The sequence below is a fragment of the Ylistrum balloti genome, unplaced genomic scaffold, assembly GCF_031769215.1.
Source record: "Ylistrum balloti isolate Yb309-2 unplaced genomic scaffold, AGI_CSIRO_Ybal_v1 Utg370204, whole genome shotgun sequence".
Lineage (NCBI taxonomy): Eukaryota > Metazoa > Mollusca > Bivalvia > Pectinida > Pectinidae > Ylistrum > Ylistrum balloti.
Window position 1 is genome coordinate 541,408 of NW_026782177.1, and position 15,635 is coordinate 557,042.

General features: G+C 34.7%; 1 protein-coding gene across 1 annotated transcript in view; it reads left to right on the forward strand.

Annotated features, from left to right (window-relative positions):
• Positions 1-13,178, forward strand: part of LOC132551537 (von Willebrand factor D and EGF domain-containing protein-like) — a 28,439-nt gene extending 15,261 nt beyond the window's left edge. The window contains exons 9-19 of the mRNA XM_060215689.1: positions 1,471-1,534; positions 3,715-3,894; positions 4,229-4,437; positions 5,898-6,195; positions 7,665-7,814; positions 8,599-8,782; positions 9,356-9,546; positions 10,439-10,702; positions 11,430-11,553; positions 11,935-12,061; positions 12,314-13,178. Of these exons, the coding sequence (XP_060071672.1) occupies positions 1,471-1,534; positions 3,715-3,894; positions 4,229-4,437; positions 5,898-6,195; positions 7,665-7,814; positions 8,599-8,782; positions 9,356-9,546; positions 10,439-10,702; positions 11,430-11,553; positions 11,935-12,061; positions 12,314-12,395 (1,873 nt within the window). The 3' untranslated portion in view covers positions 12,396-13,178. The remainder of the gene's footprint in view (positions 1-1,470; positions 1,535-3,714; positions 3,895-4,228; positions 4,438-5,897; positions 6,196-7,664; positions 7,815-8,598; positions 8,783-9,355; positions 9,547-10,438; positions 10,703-11,429; positions 11,554-11,934; positions 12,062-12,313) is intronic.
• Positions 13,179-15,635: the final 2,457 nt, after the last annotated feature.

The following is a 15,635-nucleotide window of genomic DNA, read 5'->3' on the forward strand; positions in this document are numbered from 1 at the left end:
AATTCACGAATTAATTAGTTTTAGTTCATTAATTCTAGACAACTGCATTTTTTTATAAACGCCAGGGTGGCTCTTTGTAAGACATGTTATTCAAAACGATACGGTCGAAATTTTAGTAATCTGAAAATGCAGCATAAACATAAAGAAAATACCAACATGACATCATAATCATAATTGAAACTCATAAACTATGCAAAATATGAATAAAAGAAAGTATTACACGGGACTTCTTAAAAAGTACAAGGAGAATAAGACCTTGTGTTCCGGAAGAGTAAGTGTCTTCTCCTTCATCGACGACATCCGCCATGTAAACCTTGGTCAATCCAAGTAAGTTATGTTACGTGCTCAAATGAGAACAAGGTTACGATCAGGCATAACGATTTTAACTGATACATATATTTCAAAGTGTTTCCGTATTTGAATGCATGCATAGCAGAAGTTCCTCTTTAATCTTTGTTTTATATTTTGAATGTTGTTTTGGTCCAGTGCCCAATATCATTGTTAGTAACAATATCAGAATTATGTACATGCTTTGCACATATATTACAAATTTCATTGTTTTGGTATGATACATTTCACTGTTTCGGTATGATGCAATTTTTCACTGTTTTGTGTATGATACAAATTTCATTGTTTTGGTATGATACATTTCACTGTTTCGGTATGATGCAAATTTTCACTGTTTTTGGTATGATACAAATTTCATTGTTTTGGTATGATATAAATTTCACTGTTTAGGTATGATATAAATTTCACTATCTAGGTATGATACAAATTTCATTGTTTTGGTATGATATAAATTTCAAGGTTTTGATATGATCCAAATTTCACTATTTAGATATGATATAAATTTCACTATTTAGGTATGATAAAAATTTCACTATTTAGGTATGATACAAATTTCACTATTTAGGTATGATACAAATTTTCACTGTTTTGTACCAAATGCATTCAAAATTCAGATGGTTGTTGTTGACCATCCTCTACAGCAGTATATGATTGTTTCGCTAGTAGCCGCTTATACCTCGCATTAAAACTACTATTCTCGATACTCCAGCGGTTACAGTCACTTTCGCTCTCTTCACCCTTGTAACATGTCGTGGAATATTGAAGGTTCCATGTGCCATGCTAAAAGGTGAAAAGATCTTTTGATGCATATCAAACGAATCTAGAGGTCCCATAACGGTAACTTGTAATGGATCTGAAGTTGGGTGTCGCTCCTTTGTAATCTTCAAAATGAGCGTATCAGCCTGTAATTGGTCTGTTTTTTGCTCCTGGAACCAATAAAATTACTTTGCTTGTGACTTATAAAGGTAAAATTACATGTATACAGAAACATGTTTAGCCTAGTGGAGCGATTTCAGTGTTTTGATTTTGTTGTTGTTGTTTCATAAACGTGAGATATATTTTCAGTATCTTTACGGAACTTGTTAGTTTGTAATGATCTGCATGTTTGATTATATTTAACAGAACATACGACATACATAACAAAGGCACTTTTGTCCTCTACCGCAGTAAGAAACATTCTATACAGGTATATAAATATGTAAATACCGTATAGCCGATTATTTTCGATGGCAAAATTTTCGCGATTTCACATAAATCTTGAAAACTACCTGTTCACGAATTAAAATTTCGTAGTGTGGTTTTAACTTGGAAACATATGTATTATGTTAGTATTCTGTTAATACACATAATAAACAATAAGTATGCATCATATCGGAGGTTCTCTGTTTTACATGTTTTAAATTGTTTCCTTATGAATGAGATGTGGTTACCGAGTTTGAACTTGAACACTACGGTAAGTTGGTAACGATACTGTGGTGTATTCAACATTGCTCATTGTAGACAATATTTTCATGCGAAATCACGAAATTTATCATCCTCGCGAAAATAACCGGCTATATGGTAGATTGAACACTTCTCGGACGATGTCTTTAGAGCAACATTTCTTGCTTGATATAATCAAATTGATGTTTATGTATAGATCTGCATTCAATTTCTTTAAATTTCTTCAAGCTCTTTAAACACGTACTGATGCATTGTGCATACCATTTGCCATCAACTAACAATATTTTCTGTTTGAAATTATAAGTTACAATAGCCCTAGTTTTAGAGTCGACAATAAAAATAATTTTGTCAATCATTAATGAAATCTATAAAACAGGATGTCTACATAGTTCATTGAATATCAATGCAAACATTATACAAGCTTATTATTATGTGTTCAAAAATATACTTCAAACAACAAAAATGACACATACACATGAATAGAGGACTTGGTACAAAATCATGATTTGTGTGCACTGGTATTTTTCATCATCCCATGGATCGTCTTTCTGTATGCTGTCTGTCTGTCTGTCTGTCTATCTATAATGCACTTTCTTCTTTCTTTGTGTAAGCTATCCTGAATGCCTAAATAGTGTGGGTTCGGGATTAGAGTGTAGTTTTAAACATTGCGGATGCAAGCAATGACCAATTCTTCTTTGTTGACTAGCATATGATGATGGTGATAGATTATGTTTGATTGATCATCATTGATCATAATGTTGATTGATAATAATGGTGGGGACGACAAGTAATAATTGTGATGACTGATTATGATGATGGTGATAGATTATGTTTAATTGATCATCATGGATCATAATGTTGATTGATAATAATGGTGGGGACGACGAGTAATAATGGTGATGACTGATTATGATGATGATGATAGATTATGTTTGATTGATCATCATGGATCATAATGTTGATTGATAATAATGGTGGGGACGACGAGTAATAATGGTGATGACTGATTATGATGATGATGATAGATTATGTTTAATTGATCATCATGGATCATAATGTTGATTGATAATAATGGTGGGGACGACGAGTAATAATGGTGATGACTGATTATGATGATGATGATAGATTATGATTATGATAGTAGCGATTATACAATTGCTATGATGGTTATCGATGATTTATTCTGACGATGACTAATTAAAACGATTCATTATGATTAATTATTGTAATGAAGATTATTAATTATATAAATGATAGAATAGAAGTTCTTATAACACAACCAGTTCAAAATTAGAGTATAACATTTCGATGACTACACGGTCACCGCCATTATGATTGTGATTGAACTTCTAAATTGTTATATAATTATCGTATGCATGAAAATGAAGATAATCAAAAATGAATTACCTACCAGATCACACAGGATTTTCCTCAGTCGCCACTTTGCTTCACTGGCGAGTCCTGGAAGGACGAAACATCTGTATGGTGTAACATCCCTGGCGAGTTCTAGAAGGACGGAAAAGTTGTGTGATGTAACATCACTGGCGAGTCCTAGAAGGACGAAAAAGTTGTGTGATGTAACATCACTTGCGAGTCCTAGAAGGACGGAAAAGTTGTGTGATGTAACATCACTTGCGAGTCCTAGAAGGACGGAAAAGTTGTGTGATGTAACATCACTTGCGAGTCCTAGAAGGACGGAAAAGTTGTGTGATGTAACATCACTGGCGAGTCCTAGAAGGACGAAAAAGCTGTATGATGAAGTTAAATTCATTGTTTGGCGCTACTAACCTATAGTTAAATTGTGATATTCACTTGTGCATCTTTTATACATTCTAAGTCCTTAAATGTATTAAATGTGATTTCTAATTCACGTAATGATATTTTTGTAATCCATACTTATATAAGTATATCTATTGTGTTCAGGTTCAGTCGTACTTCCAGTCGTGTAATGGAGGGTACCCTCATTGTGTATGTGGGGTTGCCGTGCAAGCCGGTCGTGATGTCTTTGTCTTTGATAGATGTAATGGCTTTTACGACTATCAATTTTGTTTGGATGGAATCTTAGACGTCCGACGTGATCCAAAGAGCAGCCGAAAATACAGGGTAATAATGCAAGCTCTAGTCCTATGATGTTTTATGCTGAAATAACATTACATTCATATAGTTGCTGTCCAGTCATTACATTCTTTGTCATCTACAAAAAAACGTAATGAAAAAAGAATTTTACCGCTTGAAATTGTGTTATTTTTACAAGTTGAATCTGTATTTTAACATTTAGTTACCATTCCAATACTATTCGGCAACGTACTGAAAGACACTCTGCATTTTGCCCACAAGCGATAATGTAATATTATCTCATATTCCCTGCTAAACACGAATTTCGACAAATTATTTTTTCAAGGAAAATGTTTGCTTAACTGTCTAATTCGATTTGCAGATATATACCCCGACTGGTACCATGATCGAAGTCAGCGATCACAACTGTTGTGGTGGTAGCTTTGTAACAGTTTCTGTACGACCATCGAAAAGGGACATTGATGCATCCGAAGGACTTTGTGGAACACTCAACATGAATCATCAAGATGATTTCTTGAAAAGCGATGGCAAACTTGCAACCGACGCAAATACTTTTTCAATGTCGTGGAGGTGAGGAAGTGAAAGTTTAGTATGGCCTGTTATCAAGGATTTATTAACAAGTCCCGTTCTGCATTCTTGCATTTGATAAAAGAGTCCAGTTCCTTGTTCTGATAGGCATTAAATGTATGAATATTCAATAGATATTGTGTTCAGTTATAGTGAGAGATTTGAATTACGGAAACGTGGTTGACGGATTCGTTGTCTTAGCCACAACAAGATTCCAACTCCTTTCTTGTGTTCTGCTAGGCCGTTCATTGATATCCTCGACTCTCCAGGGGTCACTTTCGCTCCCTTCACCCTTAGAACAAGTCATGGCAAAACTAAAGGCATTAACTAAGAAATTTAATTGGTTCCAGGAGTAACAAGTGACCAATCATAGACCGATACCTCCTTTTGAAAATTACAAAGGAGCGACACCCTATCATCAAAGTCATAACATTAACTAAGAAATTTAATTGGTTCCAGGAGTAACAAGTGACCATCAAAGTCATAACATCAAAGTCATAACATTATATCGTAATGCGACCTCAAGATTCGTTTGATGTACGGCAAAAGATAAAACTACTCTTGCTCACAAGATGCCGCACACGGAACTTTCAATTTTGTCATGACACGTTCCAGAGGTGCTGTGAGTGATAAAGAGCGTAACCCCTGAAATATCAAGAATGCCCATTTGGCTGAAGCGCTTAAAACACCATGTTGGCTTCAAGTATCCAAATGAATGGTGAATAAGATTGCAAAGGATTACTGCTATATATAAGAATAAATCTGTTTTTAAACTTATTTTCTTCGGCCTTGATAAGGCATTATACCTTTAGTTCGTGAAGTCTATTGCTTAGCATGTCAATTAATTTTCTGATACAGTAAATGAAATACAGCTGTAAAGTGGAGTAATCTCTTTAGCACAATAGTTATACAAACTTTTCATTTATCTGAACATCGATACGACTCTTTTCAATTAACAGTGTTAGAATTAGCCGATTTTTCTATTTTTATGCATAGGAACCATAATTTAAATATAATTCATTTTACTACACTTTAATAAGTACTACGCAATGTAGATTTTTATGTCACCACGTAAAAATGTTGTAATCCTGTTGTTAAGCGTTAAACCATTACTATACAACGTAGAATGTAGTCTCGCCCTTTTCGTGTGTCATTTGTACAATCTTTAACCTGCAGTCACGAAAAATCATTTTTAAAATGTAGAAATCAAAAACATGTATCCACTATGACTGAAGTGCTAGACATTTTAAATGTGTTTTATGCTTAATTGCTGTCATCAAAGCATGACAAAATGAAGTTTAGGATGTACGGCAAGTGTCTCGCAGATGGAGCAAATGATTTAGAGCCCATTAACACATTAAACCTACTGTTTTGATGCGAGGTCTAAGGATAAACTGATGTTATTGGATCATCTTAGTCACATAACCACTTATTGATGTGTTCATTTTCATACGTTTTTACAGAATAGATCGTGCTGGCGAGGCAGATCTCTTCAGTAGAACATTAAACCATAACAAACTTCAAAAATGGGGACAACAAAATGAACTTTGTTCATGTGAATATAACCGGACTATTGAGATCCCTGTGAGTCCTAAAGTTGTATGTAAAAGTAACTTGGTGTCTGACTGCATGCAAAATGCAAGATTGGAAAAACGAATTGATACCTGTAAAGTACACACTGTTCTCAGAGGAAAACGTAGTTTGCGTTCTATCAACGACGGCCAGCGTCGACGAGATACATACCTCCTAAATTTGAAAAAGGTATGTTGGAATGGATTTTTAAAATACGAAATAGATAAATAAATCAGAACAAAAACAATATCACCTGTATTTAAGATAATGTCCTTTTCCTTCTATATCTTACTTACGAAGATTCACAACTGATGCTTTCTCGAGAGATTATTGATATAAGTATATAAATGAATAATTGGTCGTCTTTAAGAGCATATCGGAAGCATTCTCTGTTTATAAATAAATAGATACTTTTGTCTAAATATCCTGTTTTTTCGTCGTCAAATTGTATCATAATTCCAGCTGTCAAATCTTAAAAGCTTTATGAATGCTGTACATTGTTTTCTTTCTTTTTTTACATTTTAATGTTTGAATAATGGTTCTGGTTTGATTTGTTTTGCATTTGAATATTCTCTCGTTGACTACATTTAGGATATAGATAAGAGTTATATCAAAACATTCGAAAATAAGATAAAGTGATGGTGAAATGAAATAATCAGTTCAGTACTGATAGCAAATAATCGAAACGAGGATCATTTCTTATTGCTCATCGCTTTACTTTAACTTTTTAAACATTCGAGTTTTTGGTTTTCAACAGGTTGGTAACAATGAGTAGATGTTCCTATAATCAGTATGAAAGTTATATTCTTCAATTGGATGACTACACTGTCACCTTCATCAGATATATGACCATCGGAAACGTGTTTGTACTGAGGCATAAGTTGATGTATTGGTCAATGTGTACTCTGAACACTGTGTGGTCATCTTTTCTTTACATGGCAAAGTAGTATTTACTTCCTTGCATGTGGCTGATGTTAGCAGTATCTACTGTGTTGAAGTGCGCTGTCGAATCATATCATGACTAACACTTCCTTCTTGAAATGTTCCATAAACAAGATGGCTGCAATTGGAAACACTGGGCTGCCCATGGTTACGTAAGATAAGTAAAATATGCTGTTGTATGCACAAATTCCAATAAATACTCGATGTCTTGGAGAAATTTGTGTTATTTCTCCTAAATCTATCTAGCTTGTAACTGAGCCATTGGGCACGTTTTTCAAAAGAGACACACCATCGTGTGAGAAGGATTTCCTATTATTTTTAAGCTAAGCATTGCCGGATGGATTTTCATGGGATAGTATATAAGTGCAACCTGATGTACGTACCAATTCGACCTGTTCTCACTATAATATTGTCACCATCTCGTCACACTACTTTCTACCTTAGCGTACATGTGATTATAGTACCACCAAAATAATGTTATTGCTATCTCGTACATTCTATACCTTTATTCAAATACGCTGCAAACTACTAATTGGTTTGATGAAGGTGACAGCGTAGGCATTGGTAAGTGCACAATATTGTAACTGGTTCTGATATGAGAACTTTCATACAATATACGGAACCAACTCGAAGAAATGTTACGGGATTTCAAACATGATTTGTCTTTGAAACATGTCTTCAGTTGTATATATATATATTCTTTGTTTCCGTTGTAGCGTTCGACTAATCGTGTAAACATGGATAAACAACAAGCAGTACAATATTGCACCGATTCGCTCACAAAGTCAGCTGCTTTTAACCTTTGTGGTACCGTTCCTAATGTCAATATCAGTGATTCAATCAACATTTGTGCTTTGGATATATTGGTTTGTATATGAATGATCCATCACTTTTTATGTTAAGGTAGCACTTTGGTCAGTCACAGTATATCATTTACTGAACCAATCACGTTTAGCAATGATATCTATTTTCCTAATATGAATTTTAAATTTCTGAATAGCACCCTCCCTGAATCCTCTGAGTGTACATATCACAATTAATTCGATATCCGAGGGCCTAGTCACATTATTTTCGATTTTTGTGCAAGGATGCCTGAACAAACAGTCAAACTCGAAACAGAGGGTTTCAAAAATGATGAAAATTATGTGGTGGTCATAATAATCTCATTGAGAAATATCTTATTTCTTTGTGTGATATAAAGCTGGACGTGTTTAATGCTCGGTAGTTTGCCTATTCATTGCGTTGTTGTATACCTTGTACTAATTTGAGAACATGACATTACTTAGATTGACCAAGATTTATATGACGAGTTTCGTCGATAAATCAGAAGACGCTTATTAATCTGGAACACCTGGTCTATTCTCCTTGTACTTTTTCAGGGATCTCTATGTAAATAATTATTTAGTTCATGTTTTCCCCTTATCTATTGAATTTGGATTATAATTATGTTAACATGTTGGTTTTTTCTTGTAGATATTATATCATTCTTTTCGAATATCGTTTCAATATTACTAGTCCTTTTGATCTAATGCGATATTCGCCCATTCGTAAATAGGAACTTACCGTTGCGAATTTATTTATCGAATTCTTAAATTGGCGAATCAAAGATGAACATGTTTTATGCTATTTTTGTTACCTCTTTTTTTCCAGTTGACTAACACAACAGACTGGACGGATTCTTCGCGGGAAGGTTTAAAAGATTCCTGTTTGATGGAGCTACAAATGAACACCACTTTGCAGGAGAAGGGTCCTGGTGATACACCGTCTCTTGCTGAAAAAATCTCAGAGATATCGTGTCCAGGGGAGTGTTCAGGTCTTGGAACGTGCAATCAAGGTAGGGCTTAATTTCTCTGTCGTTGCCATCTTTTTTCAATTTTCTGTGCATTAATTGCATAATAAGCATCTTATAGAAACATTTATAGTACATACTGGGTAGTAGCAACCCGTTTGGTGCAGTGGTAACTTGTTTCACTTAGCCAACCAGTGTTCGATTCGAGGAATCATTTTTGTTGACCTGCCTGACCTCTTATATACTAGCACTCTTTCATTCAAACTCGCGGGTTTTAATCCGGGCTAAAAGAATGATTTATGCATACTATAAGCTCGTTCCCAAATTATTGTGGAATGAAAATATTTATACTTGTCATACGATCGGTCTATATTTGCACAGTAATACAAATATGTTTCAGTCAACTGCAATTATTTTGATTTAGCACATGTAATGGCATGTCATGGTGGGTTTCTTTTATTCGATGTTAAATGCGCTTAGAGGTCGATTGTGAATATGTGATGTGTCATTGGCACTGTAGATAACTACTGTTCGACAATTAAACTGTTATGAAAGCAAATAAAACATATTATTTTCTAGATATGCATAAAAGCACTCTAACCTTACGTTTTCTTTAAGGTGAATGCCAGTGTCCTGAGGGGTTTGGAGGATCCGACTGCGCAATAGACCTAAGCATACCACCTTTCTTTGATGCCCTGATGGATGAAGGATTATGTGACAAACAACACTGGGTTTGTGACGCAGCCTTAGCGTTGGGGAACGACTTCGTTACTGCTGACTTGCTCAAGTGCAACATGAAGTCATTTTCGGTAACGAATCAGATAACGTAAATACAATGATTAAATAGATAAAGTCCCTAGTCTGGTCATGGGTCTTGATGAATCATACAGTCCTAGATTACCTCTACACCAAATTATAGTATAGTGCGGTATCATCCTGATGTAAACATAGTTTACTTAAGACAAACAAAAGATAAAAGAGATGAAGGTTTGACAGTCTAATTTTGCCTTGATAATGATACTGAAACAACAGGAGACAATCATTAAGATAAGGGTGATTAATTGGCATATGGTGACATCTCTCCAAGGACCAATACTAAACCAGTCTATCAAATGCTACACAATCTATTTCACACAAAACTATCTTCTTTTTAGAAATTATTTATTGACTAACAGTTCTCTTTACAACGTATATATATTGTATATCATTATGTTATTTTATTATTGGTAATTGTGAAATTTCCTTCAAAGTAACAACCTTTCAACTGTAAAAACTTCCACTAAAGATAGCTGAAAATTGATGAAGAATTGATGAACGCAAGGTAGTCGTATATACCACAACATGTATATATAAAGGGCATGCAATATTATCGACTTAGTGTACATAGGATTATAGTACAGCCGAAAAAGTCTATCGATTCCTTTCCATCTCGTACTCTACATACGTCAGCGCTTGTGCACTTCACACTGGCCATTTGTCCCGTTTATCTGACACTGTTGTCATGGAAACGTCACTTGAAATCGTCCACTGGTTGTGATATAAGAACCTCTATTCTATTGACGTTTTCAAAATGATGAAAATGCTCCGAAATGTTATATTACACACTTTTAGGGTATTTTTCTTCCCTTTGACATGAGCAGTGTTTAGATATGACTTGCAGCAGAAGAGCAGTTGTTTGTAAAACTGTGTTTTTCTCTTTAGATCGATAAAACAGGGAAGGTATCTGAAGAAGAGGACCAAGTGGTTACAGCCGATATTCAGACAATGACGAGTCTATTCTGTCCATTTCCTTCTCATAGACATAAACGTGACACAGAACAACTATCGGAAACTTTTGTGGCAGGGTACCATGTTTCTCTCAGCAATGACGGATTACATTTTGGGGAGAGTCGAAAGTTGTACATATTTGACGCGACATGTCAAATACCTGTGGCGGTGGGCAATTCTTATGAATTTACCCTGAAGGTAATAAAATTATTATTCTCTTTCCTAAAAGCTAAAAACAGTTATGAAAAGTTAATTATAATGCATATAAATCGTAGGAGAGAATAACATGGAAGCATGCACACGTTATATATCATACAGTTGTTTCAACCTGACAGTCGTTACATTTGTAAGTGGTTTTAAAAACGCAACAATTTGTCTTGAAGGTAATTAGATAACTACTCTCTTGCCTGGTGCTCAGGAAAGGGTCACTATATTACATCATATATATTACATTCTTGCCATGTAGTTTTGGTATTTTAGAAGTTATCTTGATACAAATAAGTAAAGCTGACGATCGGAACAAGAAAAAATAAAAAATATATATATCAATAATTACTATACATTTAGTGTTATTCTCGGTGAAAATTTCTAAGTGAATGAAAATCTGAAAAAAAACATCAGTTATGTCGGTATACATGTACACCAGTTCATAGACATATGTGAAATTTTATTCCCCATGAACTGGCCCAGCCCGGGATAACTGCGAAATGTTAGCCTCAACGAAATTAAACAATTTTATTGTATTGAGTTTATCTCAATTACAAACGATTACCTCTTGAATTAAATGTCCTTATATGTCTTAACATCTCGGACATATCACAAGCATTAAATAAATATGGTATTGTCAGAGATGTGTTGTGATATACAAAAATAATAATAACAGAAATAGTATATATATTAAGCTGCTCCTAATTTCCATTGTCAGAGCGGTTATTGCTTCATCAACAATGAGTGTAAGAAAGACGGAGAGGTCAACCCACACAATGATTGTCATGTCTGTGATACAACAAACGATTCTTACAGCTGGTCTTTGAGGAAAGAAATTACGAGTGAGTAATAACGGTCCAAGCTAAGCTTTAATATGTAAAGCAATTTGATATTTCCTTGTTGCTATTAAGGAAATAATTAAGTGCTTGACGTTTTAGTAAATATTGTCCTAGCCCGTTATTTCTTATTACTATTGTTGACAAAACGTATTACCTGCATGTCATAAGACCATACCACCATTAGCTAAATTCCTCTCTGCTGCTTTTAATTAAGATGTAATAGATAAAATGTACTGAAGACGTCACATGACCAAATTGTGATATAATCTAGAAACATTCTATGTAAATTGCAGCAGCATGATGTATACTTACCAAAATGCCAAACTTATGAACTGTCCTTGCTAATACAGTACGATGTCTACATATGATAATGTTGTTCTGTAGAGTGTGTTCCTGTAAAGACTGTCACTGAGGAACCCAGTTCGTACTTGTGGGTGATAGGGCTAGTTGCTGGACTTCTTGTGGCAGGCATTATAATTGGTGTTATTCTTTGGAAAAGGAGGACCAAAGGGCTAGTATATGTTTTTACATTAAAAATATCACAATGACAGTTTCATGTTAATTTCTAATATTTTATACTTATTCTTCATTTTGGTATAGATATTATATAGTACATTTAGTATAGAAAACAGAAGGGCTGGACTAGATGCTTAAGTATAAAGAGCACATAATGTTACCGTACATTTTTTAAAAGTAAAGTTTAAACCGGGGGCATAGTGTTTCATAAACACATCTTGTTTTCAACGTATTTTTTCGTATTCAGGGTAACCGAACGTTCCAAGAACATGAGGCAATCACCGTCGGACAATAAGGATTCAACTCAAGAAATGAAAATGCTAGCGTGAATAACATTGCTGCTGGGATGACATGCAGGTGCTATATTGGTTGATGTTAAGTTGATCTTGATGACAGGGAACTAATCACAGAACACCAATTAAATGCTGCTGATGCTGGAATTATGTTCTATATATGTGGCTATGCTGTAGGTATATTGTATTCTAAGTTATCAAATTTCTATTTGGGGCCAAAAGGGGTCATATAAGACTCCATATAAGGTAGAATCACACGCGTGGATGGAAGGTTTTGAAAGTGTTTTACGAAACTTTTTAATTTGATGAGCTCAGTTTCTCTCATTTCGCCCTTGAGAGAGGATATACCAGATTTATATTGAAATACATGTTTTAGCTTATATTTTTATCCAGTGTTAGATGTTACTCTGTTAATCATGTTACAATAACACCAGAACAATAACAGGATTTTTAGGACCCACATAGCCGTTAAAGCCCTAGGGTCGTTTGTCATTGGAATAGAAGTTGCTTTATAAGTGTATTTTTTGTTTGCAATAGTTGTTGAACTGTATCTATCTTTCGTTTCATTTAAACATATTTCATGCATCTGCATACGATATATTGCATTTTTCTATAAACATACTGCTTGCCTTTAATATCAGCTAATATTTTTTTTATTATTTTTGCGTGTTTATGTAGGCAATTCATTTAAATTACCTGCTTTTACGTGTCATGAAATGTCATATATTGCTTCAGCAATCTCGTTACCTTTAACGATCTTTTTTAAGATGCCTGGCATATGTCTTTTGCAATAAATAAAATAAAATGAAATTGATATCATGTTTGCTTCGTTGTTCATTAACGGCAAAAGCATACATACTTTAACTGTTTTAAAATAATGAAATCCAAAAGTAATACGTTGTATATGAATGATACAAACCTTTGCTTAAAATATGGTAAATAAAAAATCCCCGAATAATATCATCTTGAGCAGCTGGTAAATCCTTAATCTGGTCTGTTTACTTACCGGAATATGTTATGGAGAGGCATGGTGTTTTGGGCGTTGTTCGAGTTGTTGTCTCCGTTACTTCTTGTAGATAAACATATATGTCGTATAAATGTTGTATTGTCAGAGAAGCAACAATGTTTTATATAAAGCGTTTATAGTTCCAACCACAATCCTGTTTGATTGTGCGAGAGTACAAAGCCAATGCTAGAATGATTGTTAATATCTTATAAACGGTCATTACAAAAGTAAAACTAAATGGAAAACAACATGCATTATCTCTCATAGAATTTTATGACATATATAAGAAAATCAACAAGAAAATACTAACATAGCAACACAATCATATTCCAAACTTACATTTAATAAAACCGAGGCAACATATGAACAAAAGAAAGATTTACACGGAGAATCATGGAAAAGTACAAGGAGAATAAGACCAGGTGTTACGGAAGGGTAAGCGTCTTCTGCTTCATCGACGACAGCCGCTATGTAAACCTTAGTCAATCCAAGTAGGTTATATCAGGTTCTCAAATGAGAATAAGGTATGAAACAACAAAACCAACAGGAAACCTTACGAGCATCAAACACGTGCAGCTTCATTTCGCAGAAAAGATTAGAGTATTTCTTGTTGAGATCACTATGATGACCGTTAAACTTCCCGATAATCTTTTGAAACCCTAATGTTATAAGTTTCTTGTTCAGTTGACGACTTCCTAAACGAAAATCACCATAATGGTAACAGACCATTGAATATCGAGTCACCTGCGACATGTAAACACCATAGGTTGGGATGGAGGAATGCTGTTATCCAGAAATGGAAATTTCACAATAGTGAAATTGATGTTATCACATTTGTCAAACAACTTAATGGAAAGCTGCTCATGTTGGTTTCGTTGTTGGATCAAATCGAGATAAGCAGCTGATGTAGAAGAGCATGTCGTGTCTTTGATTTCTAGTTCTGGTGGGTATATATAAATGATTCCCTGTTTATATCCTAAGTAATATGCCAGATCTGCAAGGTGGTGCTATGAATGGGGAGTTCTAATGTTATCTGTTGCTATCGCTGTAATGTAAATATGCATCATTGTTTATCTTGTACTTTAATTATGCTCAATGTAACTATAATAAATAATCCATCTAATGAATCTGAGTTGGGTGTTTAACAAAAAGAAAGGGCTGTTTCAGGAACCAATTATAAGTTACTTACATACGGTATCACCAGGATATTACCTGTATACCGCCTTTGTTACATCAGAAGTATTTGGCCTAAATTACATTGTAATTATGTTAATGTGTTAGTATTTTTGTTGATAATTAATGTCTTAGTTTTGACTTTTAATTGAATATAAATAACTTGTACTGAACAAAACTGAGAAGTAACACATTTTTGTTTAATTTATAAATCCTGATCAGGCATGTACGAAATTAGCAATTAACCTTTCGGATAACACTATTGTAATTGTTGGGTTAACAGATGTTGAAGCAATACATTAGAACCGAGTAAGGCTAAAGTTTAAAATTCTCTCGTGCGTTTTCCAAGGACGTCCCAAATATGTTTAGTTGGAGACCAATTAGGTGCTTTGGATAGTCATTCTGACATCTGTACATCAGCACATTACTTTGGTGCATGAAAGTTCTGCACTTACCTGCTGGATCTTAATAAATATAGACTATAGTGATCTAAAGTTTTGTCTCATTTCGAATGCCGATGAAATTGTTATTTACCTGAACAAGTCTGCTACCTTTTCCCTCAGACACCCATCCGAACAATTACACATCAGCTGCCGAATCAGTCCCATTCTGCGACACAGCAGTCCGCTCCTCTCATCGCCTCTAATCTCTGTCCATATCGTTACTATGTTGCTGTCAAAACCAGGACTCATCTGGTAACATTGTCCCATTGTCGGAACTAAGACAGTGAACTCGGGTCCAATTACACTGATTATTACGGTGATTCTGGTACAAAATGGACGCAATATAGGAACACCGCACTTTCAATTTACAGGCTTTCAACCTGTGTTGACTGTTTGAGTAGACACACGGCGCCTAAACAATATATTTGTCATCTCGATTGCGGTTACGAACAGATTCAGCAACAGGTCATCCTTAACCGCCAGGAACGAAAGGATACATACCCAGTTTGATTTAAAAGACTTGGTACCTATAAAATTTACACGGCAACCAAAATGTTGAGTCAATCGACGCCGAGACTCCAGAGAAATCTGGCTTTGTTCATACCTACAACCCTTTCCAGTCTTTGTATTTGTGGCAATCGAGAAATAATGGTT